Here is an 18583-nt window from a genome sequence, read left to right as displayed (position 1 = left end):
CTTTTAGGCAATTAATATATCTCATTTAATTATTGTATTTATTTATACATAGTGATATTAATGCTACCACATTTATTTATTTATTTTGTATCTCCCCCTTCGAGTTTCACAAAAAAATTAACAGTTTACTAGTGTTAGCTTGATTGAATCGAATTCTTGACACTAACTTCATGACTTTTATTTTGAACTTTTGTCTTACTAGGAAAATATGAGTATTGTATAAAACAACCAATGTTTACCCATTTAATAGGAAACATAAGTTGTTGTTTTTTGTGGTAAGTAATCGTCGAATGCTTATCTTTATTTTGATTGGCCAACAAACCCGAGCTTGACTACAAAAGGGTGGGAGACTAGTAACATTATTGGAAAATAAATAATAGAAAGGGATTTGGCTAGCAAAGGTATCTTTCAAAAAAACCATTGTCAAGTTGATGGATGGATTGTATGGATGGAAGAAAGGAGAATGATTCTTTCATTAATTCAAAATATACATAATATATATGGTTTATTGAACACCACCCAAAGTAGACGATATTGATGCTGAATTATGATAATAGTCGAGTTGATCTTAATTTTTATTTATTTATTTTCAAATATGTACAATTTTTAAAATCATGTATTGTCATAATCTTCTAGTATATATATATTATATATATATATATGGATAATAGATGATGTATATCATAATTAATTAATTAATTATTGTTGGGAAGGGCCAAGGAAATATCTTTTGTTTTATACCTTTTATATGAAACCACAACCACATATGCTCCCATCAGTTGGTTTGTGCGACCAAAAAGGTTTTAATTTTATCATATTCATATTTATGTGTGTGAGAGAAAAAACAAAGGTTAGCTACTTACCAATTAAGTTTTAATTCTATATGGATATTTTTAATTTTAATTAAAAATATTAATTATTCTGAAATATATATGTTAATAAAATTGTCAAAGAAAAAAAGAGCTAATGACAAACACAAGGAAGAGCTCATACTTTATTTTTTTACAATAATTTTAATTTGATCATGATTCCTAATTAAATTTGTTTAATTGGCTAGAAGTTTAATAGTTTAGAAAATACAAAATAGTCTAGATATGTAATTATTTAAGAAATTATCTTTAATTCAATAAAATAAAACAATTACACAATAATATAATAATTAATTATCCAGAAAACAATATTATATAAGAAAAAAAAATCTTAAATTATATAGAACATTTTAATACATATTTCGAGAAAATCGATAAAGAGATAAAAGAATTAACCGTTGTTCTCAAGAATCAACAATTTTGATAATATGTTGGAAACGTTTTTATGTTGTATTTAGTCTTATTTTTATCTATCATATTATATCATCGTAATAATAGGGTTGTGGAGTAATATATTGGTCGACCGCGATAAAAAAGTCGTACGGTCATCATCAACTCAATGTCAATAATATTTCAAAGTAAGCTCCAAATCGCAATCACCTTTTACAAAAACAAGTGAGATGTCGTATTCACCTATTCGTAACACATTATGCAGCGACTAATCATAATGACCATTTTATTTTCATACATCTATCATCCGTCAAGATCCTTCCAAGCATTACTCTCAGTCCATAAAATGAGATTTTTAAGAGAATTTATAATCTTACAACTTCTCTCGTAGAAAGTTATATAGTGAAATATCCACAAATAATATGTAACAATGACCGACCTAAATGAATTAATATCTTTTAATGTCTTTAACCGAATCATTTTACATTATCACGGGAGAAGCGATGGTTAAAAATGACAATGCAAGATTTTTGTCACTACACCAAACATTGATCCAAAACCGAAAATCTGCATTACCCACGAGAAGATTTCCACATAATTTTTGTAAGATTTTTTTAATTTATAAAATTAGCAAAATCTCACTACATTTTAAGTAATTCTTAATAAAATCTAATTTAACCTATAATCTCTTAAAAACAATTCTTACCCTTTCAAACAACCTAAATATACAAGGCAGTTAAGCATATGCAATATATACCTGCAATAATATTAATCTATCATATGTTTTGGAATAGCATATGGTAAAAGATTTGGATGATTTGATTTGTATACCCCGGGCAGCAATTAATAATATTAGCATATAAGAACACTATGATCTATCATTACAAATTCACCTCACCGACACCTCTCCCTCCCCCAATAATAATTATTCAATCTTTTAAAGCAACCTAAGCTCTTAGCTTAGCCTAGCCTAGCCTAAGCCTAAGCCTAAGCCTAGCCGGCTAAGTCATTTAGCAACTGTGCACCCATCAGAAACCTATAAGGCAAATTCTGTCCTTGATCTCCTTCCAACAAGTACTGAACCGGCTGGCAATCTTCCATTTGTTCCCTCGAATAAAATAATGAACTTTGCCCCGCCGCCGGCGAGAAAGCCAAGCTCACCCCATTTCCTCCTCCGCCGCCGTGGTGGTGCTGCTGCAACTCAAGTGTCAAAGACACCCCACCTCCGCCGCCGCCGCTACTTCCCCCTGCCGCCGCCGCAGCAGCAGCATAAGTAGAGAAATCCAACTCTACAGCACCAAACGCATTCCCAAAACTCATTTGATTCTTACCCAATTCCCCATTGTTGATGACGGATGATAAACACTCTGAATCAATACGTGTCAGCTGACCGGACGCAACAGGTTTCCGATTATCATCTTCCGGCGCCGCCGGGGAACCCGGTTTGGGTTCCAACTGTGCTTCCCTTAACTCTTCAGTGTACATTTCTTCAACCATTGGCTTCCATAGTCTAACTCTAGCATTGATAAACCAATTAGAAACCTGAATAACAACAACAAAATACATGAGATTGCGTGTGATAGAGGTAAGCATAAAATATAAGATGGATAATTAAAAAGACTTGCCTGACTTCTTGAAAGACCAGTTTGACGAGCTAGTATGTGTTTATCAACATCACTTGGATATCTGCACAATTATTACAAGTAATCTTGAATCATTCATCATGAATTCATATTAAAGTGATGATCACCAAATGCTAGTTTCCAAAAAGAAAGAAGCAACCTTGATTGTTTTTTGTAATTAATATATAGAAAAGACTAAAGCAAAGAACAAAATCTCCAAGGCCTGCCTGCAAGTGGGTATTTATTTAATATTTTAATAATTAAGATTAGATTAGATAGAGAGGAAGTTAATTACGGGTGAAGAAAATGCTCGAATAGCCACGCCCTTAGAACAGAAACGGATCTTTCAGGAAGGCCACGTTGTGGACGCCATGGATGAGTTTCCATCAAGGTCATCTGTTGAAAAGCCTTTTGCTGTCGTAGAGTTTGATCCAACACTCTTAGTCTAGGAGTCTCACCTTTGGTTGTTCCAGGGGCAGCAATGTCTTTTTCTCCCATAGCTTTCTTTGTGGCTTTAATTTCTCCAACAATCCCATCTCTCAAACATCTAAAATGCTTAGACATAGCCTTTGATGCCATTGTTGAGTAAACTGAAGCAGCTCCGTTTCCAGCCACCGACTCAAATGATGAAACCACCGCCTTCATTTGATCACAGTAGTGTCTGTATCTCCTGTCCAACTATGTATATATATATATTATAAACTATTTAATTGAATTAAAAAATATGTATATATTATACCTGTTCAAGAATGGAAAGAAGCTTTGATTTTCTTTTCTGGAGGTCAAGAAGGTCAAGAGAGTACAAAGTTGAAGGCTTTTTGGAATTAGAAGTGTAGAAGACATGATGATCATCATCATGATCAGACTTGTGGGGCTTAGAATTAAAAGTGGTCGTCCTTAATGTTTTATTAGGTTGTTGGCCGTTGGTCCCAAGGTTACAGAACTCATTCAACAGATCTTGTGCAGGAATCAAGTACTTTGAATTCCTGATCTGATCAAACTGTCCGTGATGTTGTTGTTGTTGATGAATTAAACCATTATTATTATTATTATTATTGTTCATGGGCTTTGGAAAGAACGTCGACTGACCATGATCATGATCATCAGAAGGGACAAACCTGATCAGATCCTGCTGCTGCTGTTGTTGTTGTCGTCTCAACTCAAAAGACTGTAGTCCAATAGCGGATGGATTTGTTGGGCAAAGAGAGAGAGAAAGTCCTTGACTTGGCCTTTCGTTACCCTCACAAGGGAACACGACATGTTGTTGTTGTTGCTGCTGCCAAGGTTCAACCGAATTACTAGTCTCATCATCATCATGATCATCTGGTGAAACAACCATATGTAGGGTTGACTCATGATGATCATAGAACTGACCCTGGTTAGGTTTGGATGAAGAGGACTGACCCCCATGGACGCCGGAGAAGAATAGTCCCTTCCATAGAGAATTATTAGATTTGTCGACAGAAGTGGCGGCGGCTAAGGTAGTGTAGATCTCCGATGAGTTATGATCGAAGGTTTGTAACTGATCAACTAAATGATGGGTTTGAATCGGATTCCCGGAAAAACAATACTTGATCTCTTGATCTCCTCCTCCTTGACCAGCCATAGCTAAGTCTTTCTGGAGTCAGTTTAGAGAGAGAGAGAGAGAGAAAGGGCTGGTCCAGGGTTTGTATTATGCGTTTATTTATGGCACAAACTAATAGTAAATAATAATAATAATATCTCGAGATGAAAAGCCATCCTAGGATATATTATTGTGATGATCAGACGTCTGTCTAGAGAGAGAGAAAGAAGATAATCATCATATGATCAACATCCATTACCATACGATGATCATCACACTCTCTCTCACTAGATAACAAGAAAACAAATCAAGAGGCTAATAATAATGAATTAAATAAATAATTAGGTAGCAAGCAAGTAAGATAAATAATAACAAAAATAAAGGAAAGTTCGCAATTGTTCAATTAATACAAACATTTAGTACATGAGAGCATGCAATATCATCGATCAATCACTTGCTTATATTTGAAGCCACACCATTACACATGACTTGACTCAATTTATTAATAATTCACCCGCATCCCACCACCCTCCTCTTCAATCAACAATCAATCAAACATATATATCCAATTTTGATCCATGTATAATATAATTTGTTTTTTAATATTACAGTTTTGGTTGATACTTATAATTAAGTCCATGATTGAATTGGTGATATTGGTTTGTATGATTAGAAATCAATAATAATAAAAAATACATTACATATAAACTATTTGAATAAGGGGTAGAAGATAGAACAGAGGCTGTTTTTGTGTGTGTGAGTGAGAGAGAAAGAGAATAGATGTTTGAAGGATTGAATAAAAGAGAGAGAAAAAGAGAGAAGAGGTTTGCTAAAACAAGAGCCTGAGGATGTTAGGGAAATAGGTGGTCCAATATTTCCAACTAAACCCACCAATTAATTTAAAGCAGAGACTAGCACCTATTCCCCTCTTCTCTCTCTCTAACCCACATACACATGTCCATGGGACGGACCGCATCAATATTGTCATCTTCTATCTTCACGCGCTTTTATCACGCGTTCTAAACACCCTTCTACTACCTTATCTTACCATAATAAAATCAATTGTCTAAATTATTTCCTCTTAAATCAAAATTAAAATAATGATAATCACTCTATCAAAATTCAATATATTAACCTAATCTATTTCAATAATCATATTAAGTCTTGTAGACATATTATAATTTATAGGCTATATCAAATTATTTAGTTTTTCGTTTAACGCTCAAATATGTTTGATTTTATTTATTTGCGACAACTTATTCGATGACATTTTAACATCAACTTATTATGCAATCAACAACTTTTTTATAATTTTTATCAAGTTGTTTGATGTTAGGTGATTTGATTTTTTAAAACCATGTTAAATAATAAAAAAATTGAATAATGCAAACAATATTCTAGCTGTTTATTTATTATGATGTTAGTTGTTTGGTTAACAATAACCATTTCCTCAAACAAGGGCCTTTGTGTAGTTGCGCGTGTTTTCACTATACAATTTGGAGAGTGGGAATCTCTCAACTAAAAAAACAACTTTAAATTTTGTCGGTTAAAAGACAGGTGGTCCTATAAAAAAGCTCTCCCCTCTTCTCTCTCTTCTCCTCTTATCATATATGTTGGCTTTCTCTCTCATTGCACACTGTCATACATAATGAGAGGCGTACGTCACCACCAAAATACTTTTTTCCCTTAAAATTAAAAATATAAAATATAAAATAAAATAAAATACTTTGGCTTTTGGTGGCGGGTGATTTCACGTGAGGGACAGTACGCACCACCCCGCGCATGTTTAGTAGGGAAACCATTGCTCACGTCACCCTGATCCTATTATCTTCTTCTTATAATTATTATTAATTAATAACAACCACCTCGTCTAATTAATCAACTAATACTAAAAATATACAAATTATATTTAACCAATACAAAACATGTGCCTCTTTTAAAATAAATAACCAAAACTCATAATCTAACTCAAATGAATAGTTTCAAACCAGACATTGTTATAATTTGTATTATTATTTTTATTTAGAGAATTGTTTTGAGAGTTTTCAGACAAAAGTTTTTTTTATGTTTTTTTTGGATAGATCGATATTCATTGTGAAATTTTTAAAGATGATATGTCATAAAAAAAAATTATATTATATTAAGTTGTATGTGTAATGAAGAGGTTAAATCGACTACTTACACTTTTGAATTATCTGAATGTGACTAACTATAGCCAGAGCCGGCCTCGACTTTTGGGCTGTCCCAGCCTAAAAAACATGATTTTTGACGGTTAAAAAAATAATAAAAAAAATTAAGTTTAAGTGAGATTGGAACTAATGACCAGAAATTTTCACCCTAAACTACTATACTAAACCATTTTATGATTATAAAATATTATAAATCTCTTCTTTATTTTATTTAATGGCTGCTCTGGGAAATGGGTTGCCCTAGTCCCGGGGCTTGTCGAGCTTACCCTAGAGCCGGCCCTGACTATAGCTGAAGTCTTTTGTGTAGTATTATTGAGATTCTCATATGATGCTGAAGTCTTTGAGTAGTTGTTGAGAAGTTTGGATTTGATGCATGCGACTGATATGACATGTCTACATATTTGAGTTACAATCTCAATTATTTTATAATGAACTATCTGATATTAGAGAAATTGTTGAATCTTCAATGGTTATAATTATACAATGCGTATCATTAATAATGATATTATAATAACTTTTTATGAGATTCGTTCTGAAAACCGGTAAAATCGGTTAGAAAGTTATCATTTTCTCGAGAACATACAAGCTCGATAACTTATTTTTTTTTATGTAATGTTTTGTTGTTGTGCTTAAACGATTTTTATCATCTTTAATATAGATTGACTTTTTAAAACAAAATAAAAAAACATAACTCAAATCAAAAAAGAAAAGAAAAAAAATAAATAAACAATGAAGAAGTTGGTTTTATATTGATTTGAATAAAATCATAGGCAGAGAAATCGGGTAACTTTTGTTTGTTACACAATTATGAATTGTTTCACAAAAGTAAAATAAAAAAACAAAGTTTAATCTTCAATATTACAAGTCATATATACATATATCCTGTAGGGTGGTCCATATATGTTAATTAGGTGTGGACCAGTCTAAGTTTGGCTAAAAACCATGATGATGATGATGATGATGATCACACAGCACCTATGATGATCTCTGTGAGTCTAGTCTAGCTCCTGATCAAAATCTTGATGCCTTTTATGTTTGTATGATCAGATCAGACTTATTATTTTATATCAATCTCTGATGCATTTGCTTCTATTGATCAAACCCTATTCCATTTACTCTTCTCCCCTATTCATGCCCATTTTTAGATACCATTTTTTACCTAACTCTATTCATTTCATTTCATTATGCCACCTAATATTCAACACTCCTTTCTTTCTTTCTTTCTTTTTTTTTAATCAATATAAAAAATTAATTATTTAATTTTTTTATTAAAAAAAGAAGAAGAGAGATCTAGATGACATATATATGTTTTAGTAGTACTAGGAAGGAAGGAATGACTGTTTCTCCAAGCTAGTCATCATTCTCCATATCAATATTGATGGTGACCATATACTGTTGTTGTTACATATGGTTTGATGCATGTTAAATGACTAATTCAATATTTTTATATTTCAAATTAATTAATATAAATACCTAAGTTGAAGATGGATCATCATGCATTTCAAATTAAGGGCACGCAAATCTAATAAACTATATGGCATATATATGTTGTATTCAAAAGCATTTACTTTTCTGGTAAAATATTACAAAATGGAAAGTAAAATTGAAGATTTTTCACCAAAAAAGAAAAAGTTAAAAACTGGGATATACTTTAAATTAACCTTTATATTGATAGATAGCTTTATATATAGACATTTTAATAAATAAAAAAAAAAGCAAACAATTTGAAATTTTGACTAATAATAATAAATTTAACCAATTATTATTTGTTATTTTAAACCATAATTAATGTTCAAAGCGGTTGAAGCTAATTAATTAACTAACTAGAAAAGTTGGGGATTAGGAGAATTGGCTGGAAAGAAGAGACCAAACACGGTGAATTTGGAGTTTGGACCATGGTTGAGTTCCACAAATCTTGTCTATATTGTTAAATGATATATACAACAAATTTGTAAAATTTAAAATATTTACAAATGTTGCAATTTATTGTGCGTGACTTTAAAGACAAATTCATTTTAGTTTCACAAAATGAAGAGTGATGTAGTATACCAACCAAACAGATGTTCTCAATTTTTTTTCTAAAATTATTTTTAACTGACTGTGAATACTAATAAAAAAAAACTCCATATAAAAGATCATGACGTTGAACATATTTGAAAATTAAACAACCACTTAATATAGAAACAGGCTAATTATATATATTATATTTGTTTTTAATTTATATATTTAAAAATGACATGTTCATATTGCATATATGTTAATAAATAAAATTAATTTATAAATTAATGGTCTCATCAATCCTAGTTAAACATCTCACTAACAATTTGGGAGTAAAAAACTTTGGGGTTAGTTTTGTCATGTTATAAGAAAATAAATGATTAATGATATTTTAACTAAAATAGATTACTTAATTTAAAAGTCTTGCAATCTATATATATAATCTTCCCAAAGGATAATAAAATGGATGTCTATATCCTAAAGAATATATATATTGAATTTAATTATGATTTAGCTAGGGACCCTTCACGAATTTAATGGATGTCTATATCCCAACGAATATTTTTTTAATTATAACTCAGAAATATTAATTTGTATTTGGATGCAATTTCTTATTTTATTGTTGAAATGATAAAAACAATTGAAAAGAAATAAAAAAACAGTGTCTACCATAATAATAATAATATAATTGTGTTTATGGAAATTTTGTTGTGGTCAGTCTTACTTTGTTTGTTTGAATGATTATTTTCGGTTTATTTGTTTGTATTTTTGGATTCTATTGTATTTCGACTCTATATGAGTTTTTCGTGTTTTGTCTATTTTTGTAGGGTAATTAATTTTTTTTTTTCAGGTTCTAGAATAAAATTATAGAGGTATTTTGAAATAGTCAATATAGGCTGAAAGAAAATTCTTTGTAAACTTTTGAATTAAACTTATTAAAAAATTACATTGATGCAATTACATGCAGAGATTGTCACAGTCAAACTCTTAATATATAACCCAAGAAGCAAAAAATATATATTTTTTAAGTGTTTTTTCTTTTGCTTATAAATTATGTTATGGTTGGGAAGTGAATATTGAGACTTAGTTAAAATGAGTTATTTTAATGCCAAAACACATGCATGCCCTATTTATTCCCATACACATGCATTAATGTACTGACCTGTTCACATGCATGATACATGTTATTATATATAATGAGATTTTTAGCATCATTATTTTTGACAATTAATGACATTGTTTGTAATTTGTATAGACAAATAGATAAATGAAATGAAAGATTCTATTGTTCTCGTGTGAAAATTGGTCGGGTTCTATTTCAATATGAAATAACTGCCCATTGGGTGGATTTATTACTTTTGTATTTGTTTCGGTCAATTTATAATATTGTCCTTGATTGTTACAAACTTAGTTGGTACATAAACAATTATCATTAAAACCCTTTTTCTTTCATTGAAGAGTAAATATTTAGAATATTTTCTATGACTACTTGATTTGGAATATTTATGGTCTCAACTTTCAAGATTAGTTTAGAAATTAGAATATTATTAAATTAAATTATTTATAACTTATTTTTGGGGGTTTTTCCTCTTAGTTTGATTTGTTTTTGGTTTTGTTCTCCAATCCATTTGTTCATAATTCATTTTTTTTAATTATCTGAAAGTTATATTTAAGTCTTGTTTGAGGAGATAGACATATCATTTGTTTGTTATTCCGTTATTTAAAAATTAGAGTAAATGTTTTATTTTGCTCTAATTCATAAACTCAGGTAGGTTTTTTTAATCTTTAAGCGATTTTTAATGAAATGATGCTAGATCGTTATTAAAAAAAACACTATAGTAATTTTTTTAGGTATGAATTAATTAAATGTTTGTATTCAAATTATTAAATATATATTGTTATAATGTATAGATAATTATTGAATCCAATTAATTTAAAAAATCATTTTTAGGGTGCAATAATTGGCAAACACAAGAAGCTTCTCTTTCCAACAAACTTACATGTACCATCAAATTATATGATATGAATAATAATAATAATTGTTTTCATTATCAGTAGTAAATATATATATATATATATATATGCTCCTGTATGGCCTATATCTGTATATTATTATTATTATTATTATTATTATTCATATTATATCATATAATTTGATGATACTGATATGAATAAGAGATGATTATAGAGGAATTAATGTATAATTAGATGATAATTATTAGTGTAAAAGGGGGATATATATATATATATATATATATATATATATATATATATATATATATATATATATATATATATATATATATATATATATATATATATATAACTAGCCCTTATTGACCGAACCTATGGCTAGGTTAGAAAAGGCTGCCAAAGCCAAGAAGTTTCTTTTTTGGGATCTCTTCGCATCTTTTAGTTGCACCTTTCTATGCATCATGTCTCTCTCTCTATTCAATATTCATGCTTTAATTAAATCTTCAGAATGGACCCTAGGCTTAGTAGTATTTTTTTTTTTAAAATGAATTGTATAAATTTTCCCTAGAGCTAGTAGTAGAATGAAAATATTGTAAGCACACCTACACAAAAATAACATTATAAATAAAAAAATAAAAAATAAAAGGTGCCCAACAAGAAAATAAGAACAAAAACACAAACACGTATAAAGACGGAGATAAACAAACAAAATCTACCTAATTTACTATGATAATTTTCTTTTAATGACGAAAAACAACCTTATAGATACAAAATATTTTTGAGGCAGGCGGGGTAGCCTAATGGGTATGATAATTATCGAACTCTTAAATTTTCGAGGAGGGCGATTAGTTCTCGATCTAATTTACTGATATTTTCAAACTAATTTGAGAAAATGTGATAATAATAATATTATTATGAATGATATTTATCGCGTCGTCTATTATTATTTTTAATATAATCCTCTATTTTATTTAAAAGAGGTTGGTTTGATGAAATTAATTCATTCAATTGAGAACTCACAAAAACTCATACTTTTTTCTTTGTTATCCACCGATTTGTAGACGTTTGTATTGGTTTATTTATAAACACAAATTAATTAAACTTTTGTGTCATTATTTATAAGTATTATATATATATACAACTGTGGTCATTGCTATTGAACATTAATTCAATATATGCTTGTTAATTATATAAAGTAAAATCTGAATTAATATTCCCCTTCTAGGTGATACATTTAATTGTATACTTTGAGCATGTTAATTAGCTATAAATAAAATGAAGAAGCTGGCAGTAGTTAGTAGTTAATTAATATAAGGTTATCTCTTAATTATTGATTAGTCTCAAAGTCAAGGAAAAGTTAATTATAAGATTTGAAATTGATTATGTTTGGATTGGATTGTAATCAATGCTTACAATGAAATTAGCAGTGTGAATAATTAAGGAACATTTAGGGTAAGGATGACAATTATTCAGCATCGCGGTTTCAATCTTAATTTCTCCGATTTGACCCGTTGTTGACCGTGAATAGGGCGGTAATGGTGTTGGTGTTCATCTCGATTTTACCAATAACATTAATAAACACAATAAAATATATAACATCATTAATATATTTATTTATTATTCATATTTTATAAAAGTTTTAAGTTTATTTTTTATAATAATATAAAATTTCAAATTATACTATATTTAAAAGTTAGTTTATATAATTTTATCATTTTTTTTATAGATAATATAGTATAACAGTGCCTACAAGGATTTCTCGAAACTGAACAGGACGTGAATGGTAGAATGAGGTAGGACGTATTCTCAGATTCTCAGATTCTCAGATGCGTTCAATTTCCATCCTTAATCTTGAGATGTCAAACATGTGTATAAATAAATAAATAAACACTAAATTAATTAACTATAATGACATTTAATTGTTGTTAGCTGTTGAAATTTAATTGAATTGACCACTTTCCCACTTATTAGACCATTTAATTTACATACCAACTAGGTATCTTAGTTCATATAGTTTATTTTATCCCGCTTAATTAGTTCAAATCCACTTATGAATGATACTAATATGCTACTCTATAAATAACATAAAATTATATTGTTCTTTATTAATATTTATCATTAAGGTCATGACCATTATCTCAACATATTTCAATAACATAAAACATATCAATCCTAACAATGTTTATGCAAATAAACTAGTTAGGTGCAATATATACACAAGTCAATACAAATGACAAAAACAACGTTTAAAATTAATTAATCACCATGTTAATACAATTTTTTGGGTCGTCTTTGTCTAATCTTTGATTGACAATAGCTTACGCGTACATGTGTCGTCTAATGCTGTATTTTATTAATAATCTTCGTTTGTCCGCGACAATGGCCTCTAAATCACAAATTAATTAATTATTAACATAAAACAAATGGGTTATCATAACCCACACGGTTGCTTAATTAATTAAGCATATTTAAGTGTTGCCATGAAACTTTGCTACAATTTTAATACAAAACTTTCTTTGCAAGAGACGAATTAGGGGATCATATTTTAATATAAATTTTATCGGGTTATGTTATTTAGCATTTCTTTAATTAAATGTGGGGTACATTAATTAGAAAAACGAAATTAAATATCTAAATATAAAATGAATTATTATGAGGACCAAATATGTATTTTTCTTACTAATTTAATACATCACTTCTAGAAACTCCATACACTAAAATCACAAGCAAAAAAACAATAGATTGAAATCCAACTCTAAATTAAATGAATTAGCCAAAAAGAAAAAAAAAAATACAATTATCTTATTTTATTAAAATAACTTTAATTATAAATACATCATTATACTATCAATCTATGGAATAAATCCAATTTTTTATATAATAATATATTTGTTATCGTGATTTTAGACCAAGTTATTCATATATTTCAATTATAGACGTCGATGTTGATAATGATTTAAATAAATTAAGCTTTATAAAGTGTTTATGATCCATCAAATTAAGTTAATTGAGATAGCAAAGACTGTGGAACTGTCATTAGCAGCTTCTAATAATTAATTAACTAACTAAATCCAATTATATTTCTCCAATGTTTCCTTTTATTATATATACCAACTAAAATAAAATATTATCATTGTGGAGGATGAGAGAAGTTCGAAATAAAAGCCCCTGATCTTCAATAATACATACAAAAGTTATCCTATAGTTTTTTCATAAAAAGTACACTTCTACTTCATAGACATTTGATTTTTATGCATCTTTCAAAAGTTTAGTAATTTAATTGTCTACTATTTAAATGGTTTGTTTTAAATAATTAATATTGGTTATGCAAAAAAAATTAAATCCTTTTAACTGGACATCAAAATTCTAGCTTCAAATAGTTAAATTACAATTTATTTGTACACAAAAAATTAAATTTTCAATGGCTTGAAACTTCAATTATGAGCACAACAAAAGAATGTAACTAGTAAGAGGCTGATTAGAAAAATAAACCAAGTTCAATTGTTATCCTTTGATGAAAAAAATACAAGATTATACATATAAAACAACCCGAAAATTGTCTTCCGAAAATCGATGTCCCAATAAACTCATGAAACAAAAACACAATTTAACAAAGTTTGTAAGTATTTATCAATTTATTGCATTACATAACCAAAAGTAAATCCATACCAAAATGATAGGAAATTAATAATCAATCATCAACCTCAGCTCTGATTTCCTTCAACAACTCTTCCTTATATTCATCAAACACACCTGGAAATTTCCTCACGGTTCCCTCCTCGACCACCCATATCTGACTCTTCTCTTCGTCCTCGCAAACCCTAGATATCAGCCTAGAATCGTGACTCACCAACACAATCCCGCCACTAAACTCGTCCAACGCATCAGCAAGGGCGTCGATACTCTGCATGTCCAAATGATTCGTCGGCTCGTCAAACAGCAAAATGTGTGGTCTCGACATAGATATAGAAGTGAACACCACTCGGGATTTCTGTCCACCCGATAGTTTTGCAATAGGGGTTAAATGGTTATGGCTGGGGAGACCAAACTTTCCAAGTTTAGCTCGAACTGCCTCTTGCTTGCTCAGCCCCTCTTGGTCCGGGTGAAGTCGGAGAAGATACTGAACAGGGGTTTCGTCCATTGTTAGAAGATCCACAAAATGCTGGGAATATCGTCCGATTCTCAACTTCTGGCTACGCCTTACTTCGCCTTCGCTAGGGTCAAGATCTCCGGCAAGAAGATTGAGCAAAGTTGATTTTCCGGCTCCATTTGGCCCGATAATAGCGACACGGGTACCCATGTCGATACCGACGTCGACATTCGAAAGGCGGAAATCCGGTCTGCTTGGATAACCGAAACTGACTTCGATTAGCTGCAGGAGCGGCGGGGTTAGTTCAGTCGGTTCGGGGAAATGGAATTGAACAGTGTAATCTCTCCATTTCTGGGGGACATCGGGTACTGTATCGTCATCGTCGACTTTATTCTTTCCTCTGTTACCCTTAGAGGCTTCTTTCGCATCCAGTTTTGCCTTGTCTTTCACTTTAGTCTGTTTATCGCGATTCCCAGTCTTCTTTGCAGCTTTCAGCTGTTTTTCATAAGTTTCGTACTTCTTGTTCATTTCCTTGCGACGCTGCTCGTACCCACTTTCAAAAGCGTCAAAATTCCCGCGGTATACATTCAGTTTCATGTCGTGGAGATGGATGATCTCGTTGCATACTGTATTCAGAAAATCACGATCGTGGGAAACCACGACTAGGGTTTTCTTCCATCGGGTTAAATACTCCTCTAACCAGAGAACAGCTCTCAGATCGAGATGATTGGTGGGTTCATCCAAAAGCAGTAAAGTCGGCTGAATGAAAAGTGCCCTAGCCAACGAGATTCTCATTCTCCAACCTCCGCTAAAAGAGTTTGTAGTGCGGGCTTGCATTTGCTTGGTGAAACCTAAACCAGCAAGAATCTTTGAAGCCTGAGCCTCAGCTGCATCCGATCCCATCAGTTGTAACCTCTCATACAGTTCGGCTAGCCTTTCTCCAGCATCATCATCATTCTCATCACCTCCTACATCTGCAAGTTTTGCAACTTCTTGCCTAATTTTCACAAGCTCTTCATTAGCAGAAACAACAGCTTCGATAGCGGTTCTATTATCCCCCACGATCTCTTGCTCGACTAGAAGTAAGTCTATGTTTTTAGGAACAGGAATCTTCCTCCAAGCAAGCAGCTTTAAAAGAGTTGATTTTCCCATACCGTTTGGTCCAACCAATCCATACCTTTTTCCATGTGATACCTTAACCGAAGCATTCTTTAAGAGTTCTTTCCCCCTAGCTGATACAGAGAAGTTTTCTATAGTTATATCCTTAACATTTGCATCTGCCTCATTATCACCGTCGAGAACAGAGGCCCGGCTACCAATAACAACGGTGAATGCATCACGGTCATCCTTGAGCGCCTCCTGTTTTGCTAGCTCAACAGCATGAGCAATTAACATGTCCTTCTTTTCCCTTTTCTTTATTTCTTTATCTGTTACAGAAACTTCAACCGACTTTCCTTCCTCTCTCTGGTTACGGATAGACTCCTTACCGATCTGTGGCAAATCTTCAGATACATAGACATCATCATCTTCATCTTCATCCGAGGGAGGTAAGTCTATTCCTTCCGTATAAGAAGGTTTAAGAGGTGCTTTGGCCTTGGGTTTGCTTGAGACTAAAGACGAAGATCCCTTCTTAGCCTTGTCAGGCTTCTGATCCATGCTAGCAAGCATGGCCGAAACAGAAAGTTTCTTCACCTCTTTCTGAGCGTCTTTACCGCCTCCCTTAGTCTTAGATGGAGCTCCACTTTCATCAGCTTTTTTCTTTCCCATTGCACTAAACGTTCTGGTTAAGAAGAAACAGAAAACAAAACAAAAAAATCAACACAAATAGGTCATATTGTGAATCATCAACCTCACAATATTTGAACAGAAGAACATCCAACTACAACCACTCCTATATAGAAAATCATTCTATCAAACAATAACTCAACTAAATTGTTAAATATAAGGTCATGTAATCCCACAAACCAAAGTTAACAATCAACAAAGATTACAAGATCATAAAAGTTCTGCTTAAAAGACTGCATACCTGAATCAAGTGACAAATCGATGATCAGAAGGTATGAGAAAGAAAGTATGCCTGAAAAAAGAAGATCATAAGGATCGATTAATCAGCAAACTTCTAATATGAACAAATCTGAAAGTTAACTATGCTAGTTAATACCCTAATCTGAAAGTTACAAACATCTAATGTGAATACCTAAATTCATCTAGTTAATACCCTAATCTGAAACACTCTCAAACGAAGTAGATATTTCGTACAACTTCAAACAATCTAATCCGACAAAATCCAATTCAATCGTTCGTTATCAAATAATCAGACGAGGGAGAAACGAATCTTTCCTTCGATTTTGATTTCAATAGAATAGAGGGAGAAAGAACATACCTCCGACAATGAACGATAGATAGAGAGACAAATCTTCCCTATTCCAGTGAGACTGTCGTCGTCTTCTCCTCCCGTCGAAGAGGAGATAGGGAGAGAAAAAGGGCTGAAGAAAAACAAGGTAAAAATATTTAGGGTTTAAAATATATATGGAATAAATTCTAAATAAACTCCTCATCTTAATTGAGATATTCACACACTTACGTGTCAAAATTTGTTTGAAATATAATCATTTACTTTCATATTATAAATAAATTATTTAATTTTATAAATATATATAATTAAAATTAAACATTTCAAATTAATTAAAATAAAATAATATAAAAGTAAATGAAATATTATAAAATATATTATATAAATATTAAAATAAATAAAATGATAATTGGAACTTTTTTAGGCAATAAAGAAATCGGCCCCACAATTACTGGTTAGATCTTGTTTTCGTTTAACTTAAAAAAAAACTTACTTTTTTATTTATTCCTAAACTAAAACAGTTTTTTTTAATTAATATATTTATTTACTTATTATAATTATTATATATATATATTTTTTTTATTTAAATGATTATTTGTATAAATTAAATTTTTTTTATTTTGATATATATTTGAAATTATTATTTTTATAAAATTAATTTATATATTTTTATATATATTTAAATTATTAATTTATATAAGATAATAAATATTAATTTAATATTCTCATAAATAATTTATAAATACTAATAAATTTAAAATATCTTAACCATAACAATATAATAATTAATCATTCATAAAAACAATTACAATCATCCTATCAAATTTATAAAAATAATAATTTCAAATATATATCAAAATATAAATAATTTAAATTATACAAATAATAATTTAAATATATCAAATATATAAAAATAATAATTTAAATATATATATATATATATATATAATGAGTATAATATAAATAAACTAATTAATTAAAAAAAAATTAATTTCTAGGTTAGTTTAAGAATAAATAACAAGTAAGTTAGTTTTGAAATTTAAGGACAAACAAAGGTCGTCATATTAAGATCGGGTCCTTTTTGAATTTGCTAATAATAAAATATTTAAATTATTTATTGAAAAATTTATTCAATTATTTGAATAATATTATTATTCAATTATTTAAAATAAAATAATTTTAATAACAATAATAATATATCATTTTTATATAATTAATTTTAAATATTATATAATAATAATAAAATAATATTAAATTAATTAAAATATAAAAAGTTAAAAAAAAATTAAAAATATTTAAAAAAAATTAAAAATAAAAAAAAAATAAATATGAAATATTTTAATAAAAAAAATTATTAAAAAAAATTATATTATGTTATAATATGTTATTAAGTAAAACGTTTATAATCCCCGAGAATGGTTCTCTCTTAGTTTAGCACGTGGTTGAACGACACGTGGCAATACGGGAATCCTGTGCGGCTCAATGTGTTTCAACCTTAATTTGTGTGTCAGTCATCTTTTCTAATGTAAATATT

General features: G+C 29.9%; 2 protein-coding genes across 2 annotated transcripts; both read right to left on the bottom strand.

The window, feature by feature from the left end:
• Positions 1-2017: 2017 nt before the first annotated feature.
• On the bottom strand, positions 2018-4649 carry LOC124910215 (homeobox protein BEL1 homolog). The gene is made up of 4 exons (XM_047450832.1): positions 3621-4649; positions 3177-3559; positions 2885-2945; positions 2018-2801 (listed from the first exon to the last, which is right to left on the bottom strand). The coding sequence occupies exons 1-4, from the start codon at positions 4485-4487 to the stop codon at positions 2253-2255; spliced, it is 1860 nt and encodes a 619-aa protein (XP_047306788.1). The 5' UTR covers positions 4488-4649; the 3' UTR covers positions 2018-2252.
• Positions 4650-14088: 9439 nt separating this feature from the next.
• Positions 14089-17206, bottom strand: LOC124944441 (ABC transporter F family member 4). The gene is made up of 3 exons (XM_047484693.1): positions 17080-17206; positions 16723-16773; positions 14089-16476 (listed from the first exon to the last, which is right to left on the bottom strand). Exon 3 carries the CDS (start codon positions 16461-16463, stop codon positions 14298-14300), a length of 2166 nt encoding a protein of 721 aa, XP_047340649.1. The 5' UTR covers positions 16464-16476; positions 16723-16773; positions 17080-17206; the 3' UTR covers positions 14089-14297.
• Positions 17207-18583: the final 1377 nt, after the last annotated feature.

Source organism: Impatiens glandulifera, chromosome 7 (genome assembly GCF_907164915.1).
Source record: "Impatiens glandulifera chromosome 7, dImpGla2.1, whole genome shotgun sequence".
NCBI lineage: Eukaryota > Viridiplantae > Streptophyta > Magnoliopsida > Ericales > Balsaminaceae > Impatiens > Impatiens glandulifera.
Note: the sequence above shows the minus strand (reverse complement) of the source record. Positions and strands in the feature narration are given on the sequence as shown.

Excerpts from the sequence above, each read along its gene's own strand:
- LOC124944441 (XM_047484693.1), bottom strand. The coding sequence starts at position 16,463 with ATGGGAAAGAAAAAAGCTGATGAAAGTGGAGCTCCATCTAAGACTAAG.
- LOC124910215 (XM_047450832.1), bottom strand. The coding sequence starts at position 4,487 with ATGGCTGGTCAAGGAGGAGGAGATCAAGAGATCAAGTATTGTTTTTCC. Across the intron at positions 3,560-3,620 it reads TTCTTTCCATTCTTGAACAG|TTGGACAGGAGATACAGACA; the intron begins GTATAATATATA and ends ATATATACATAG. Across the intron at positions 2,946-3,176 it reads TTCGAGCATTTTCTTCACCC|ATATCCAAGTGATGTTGATA; the intron begins GTAATTAACTTC and ends ATAATTGTGCAG.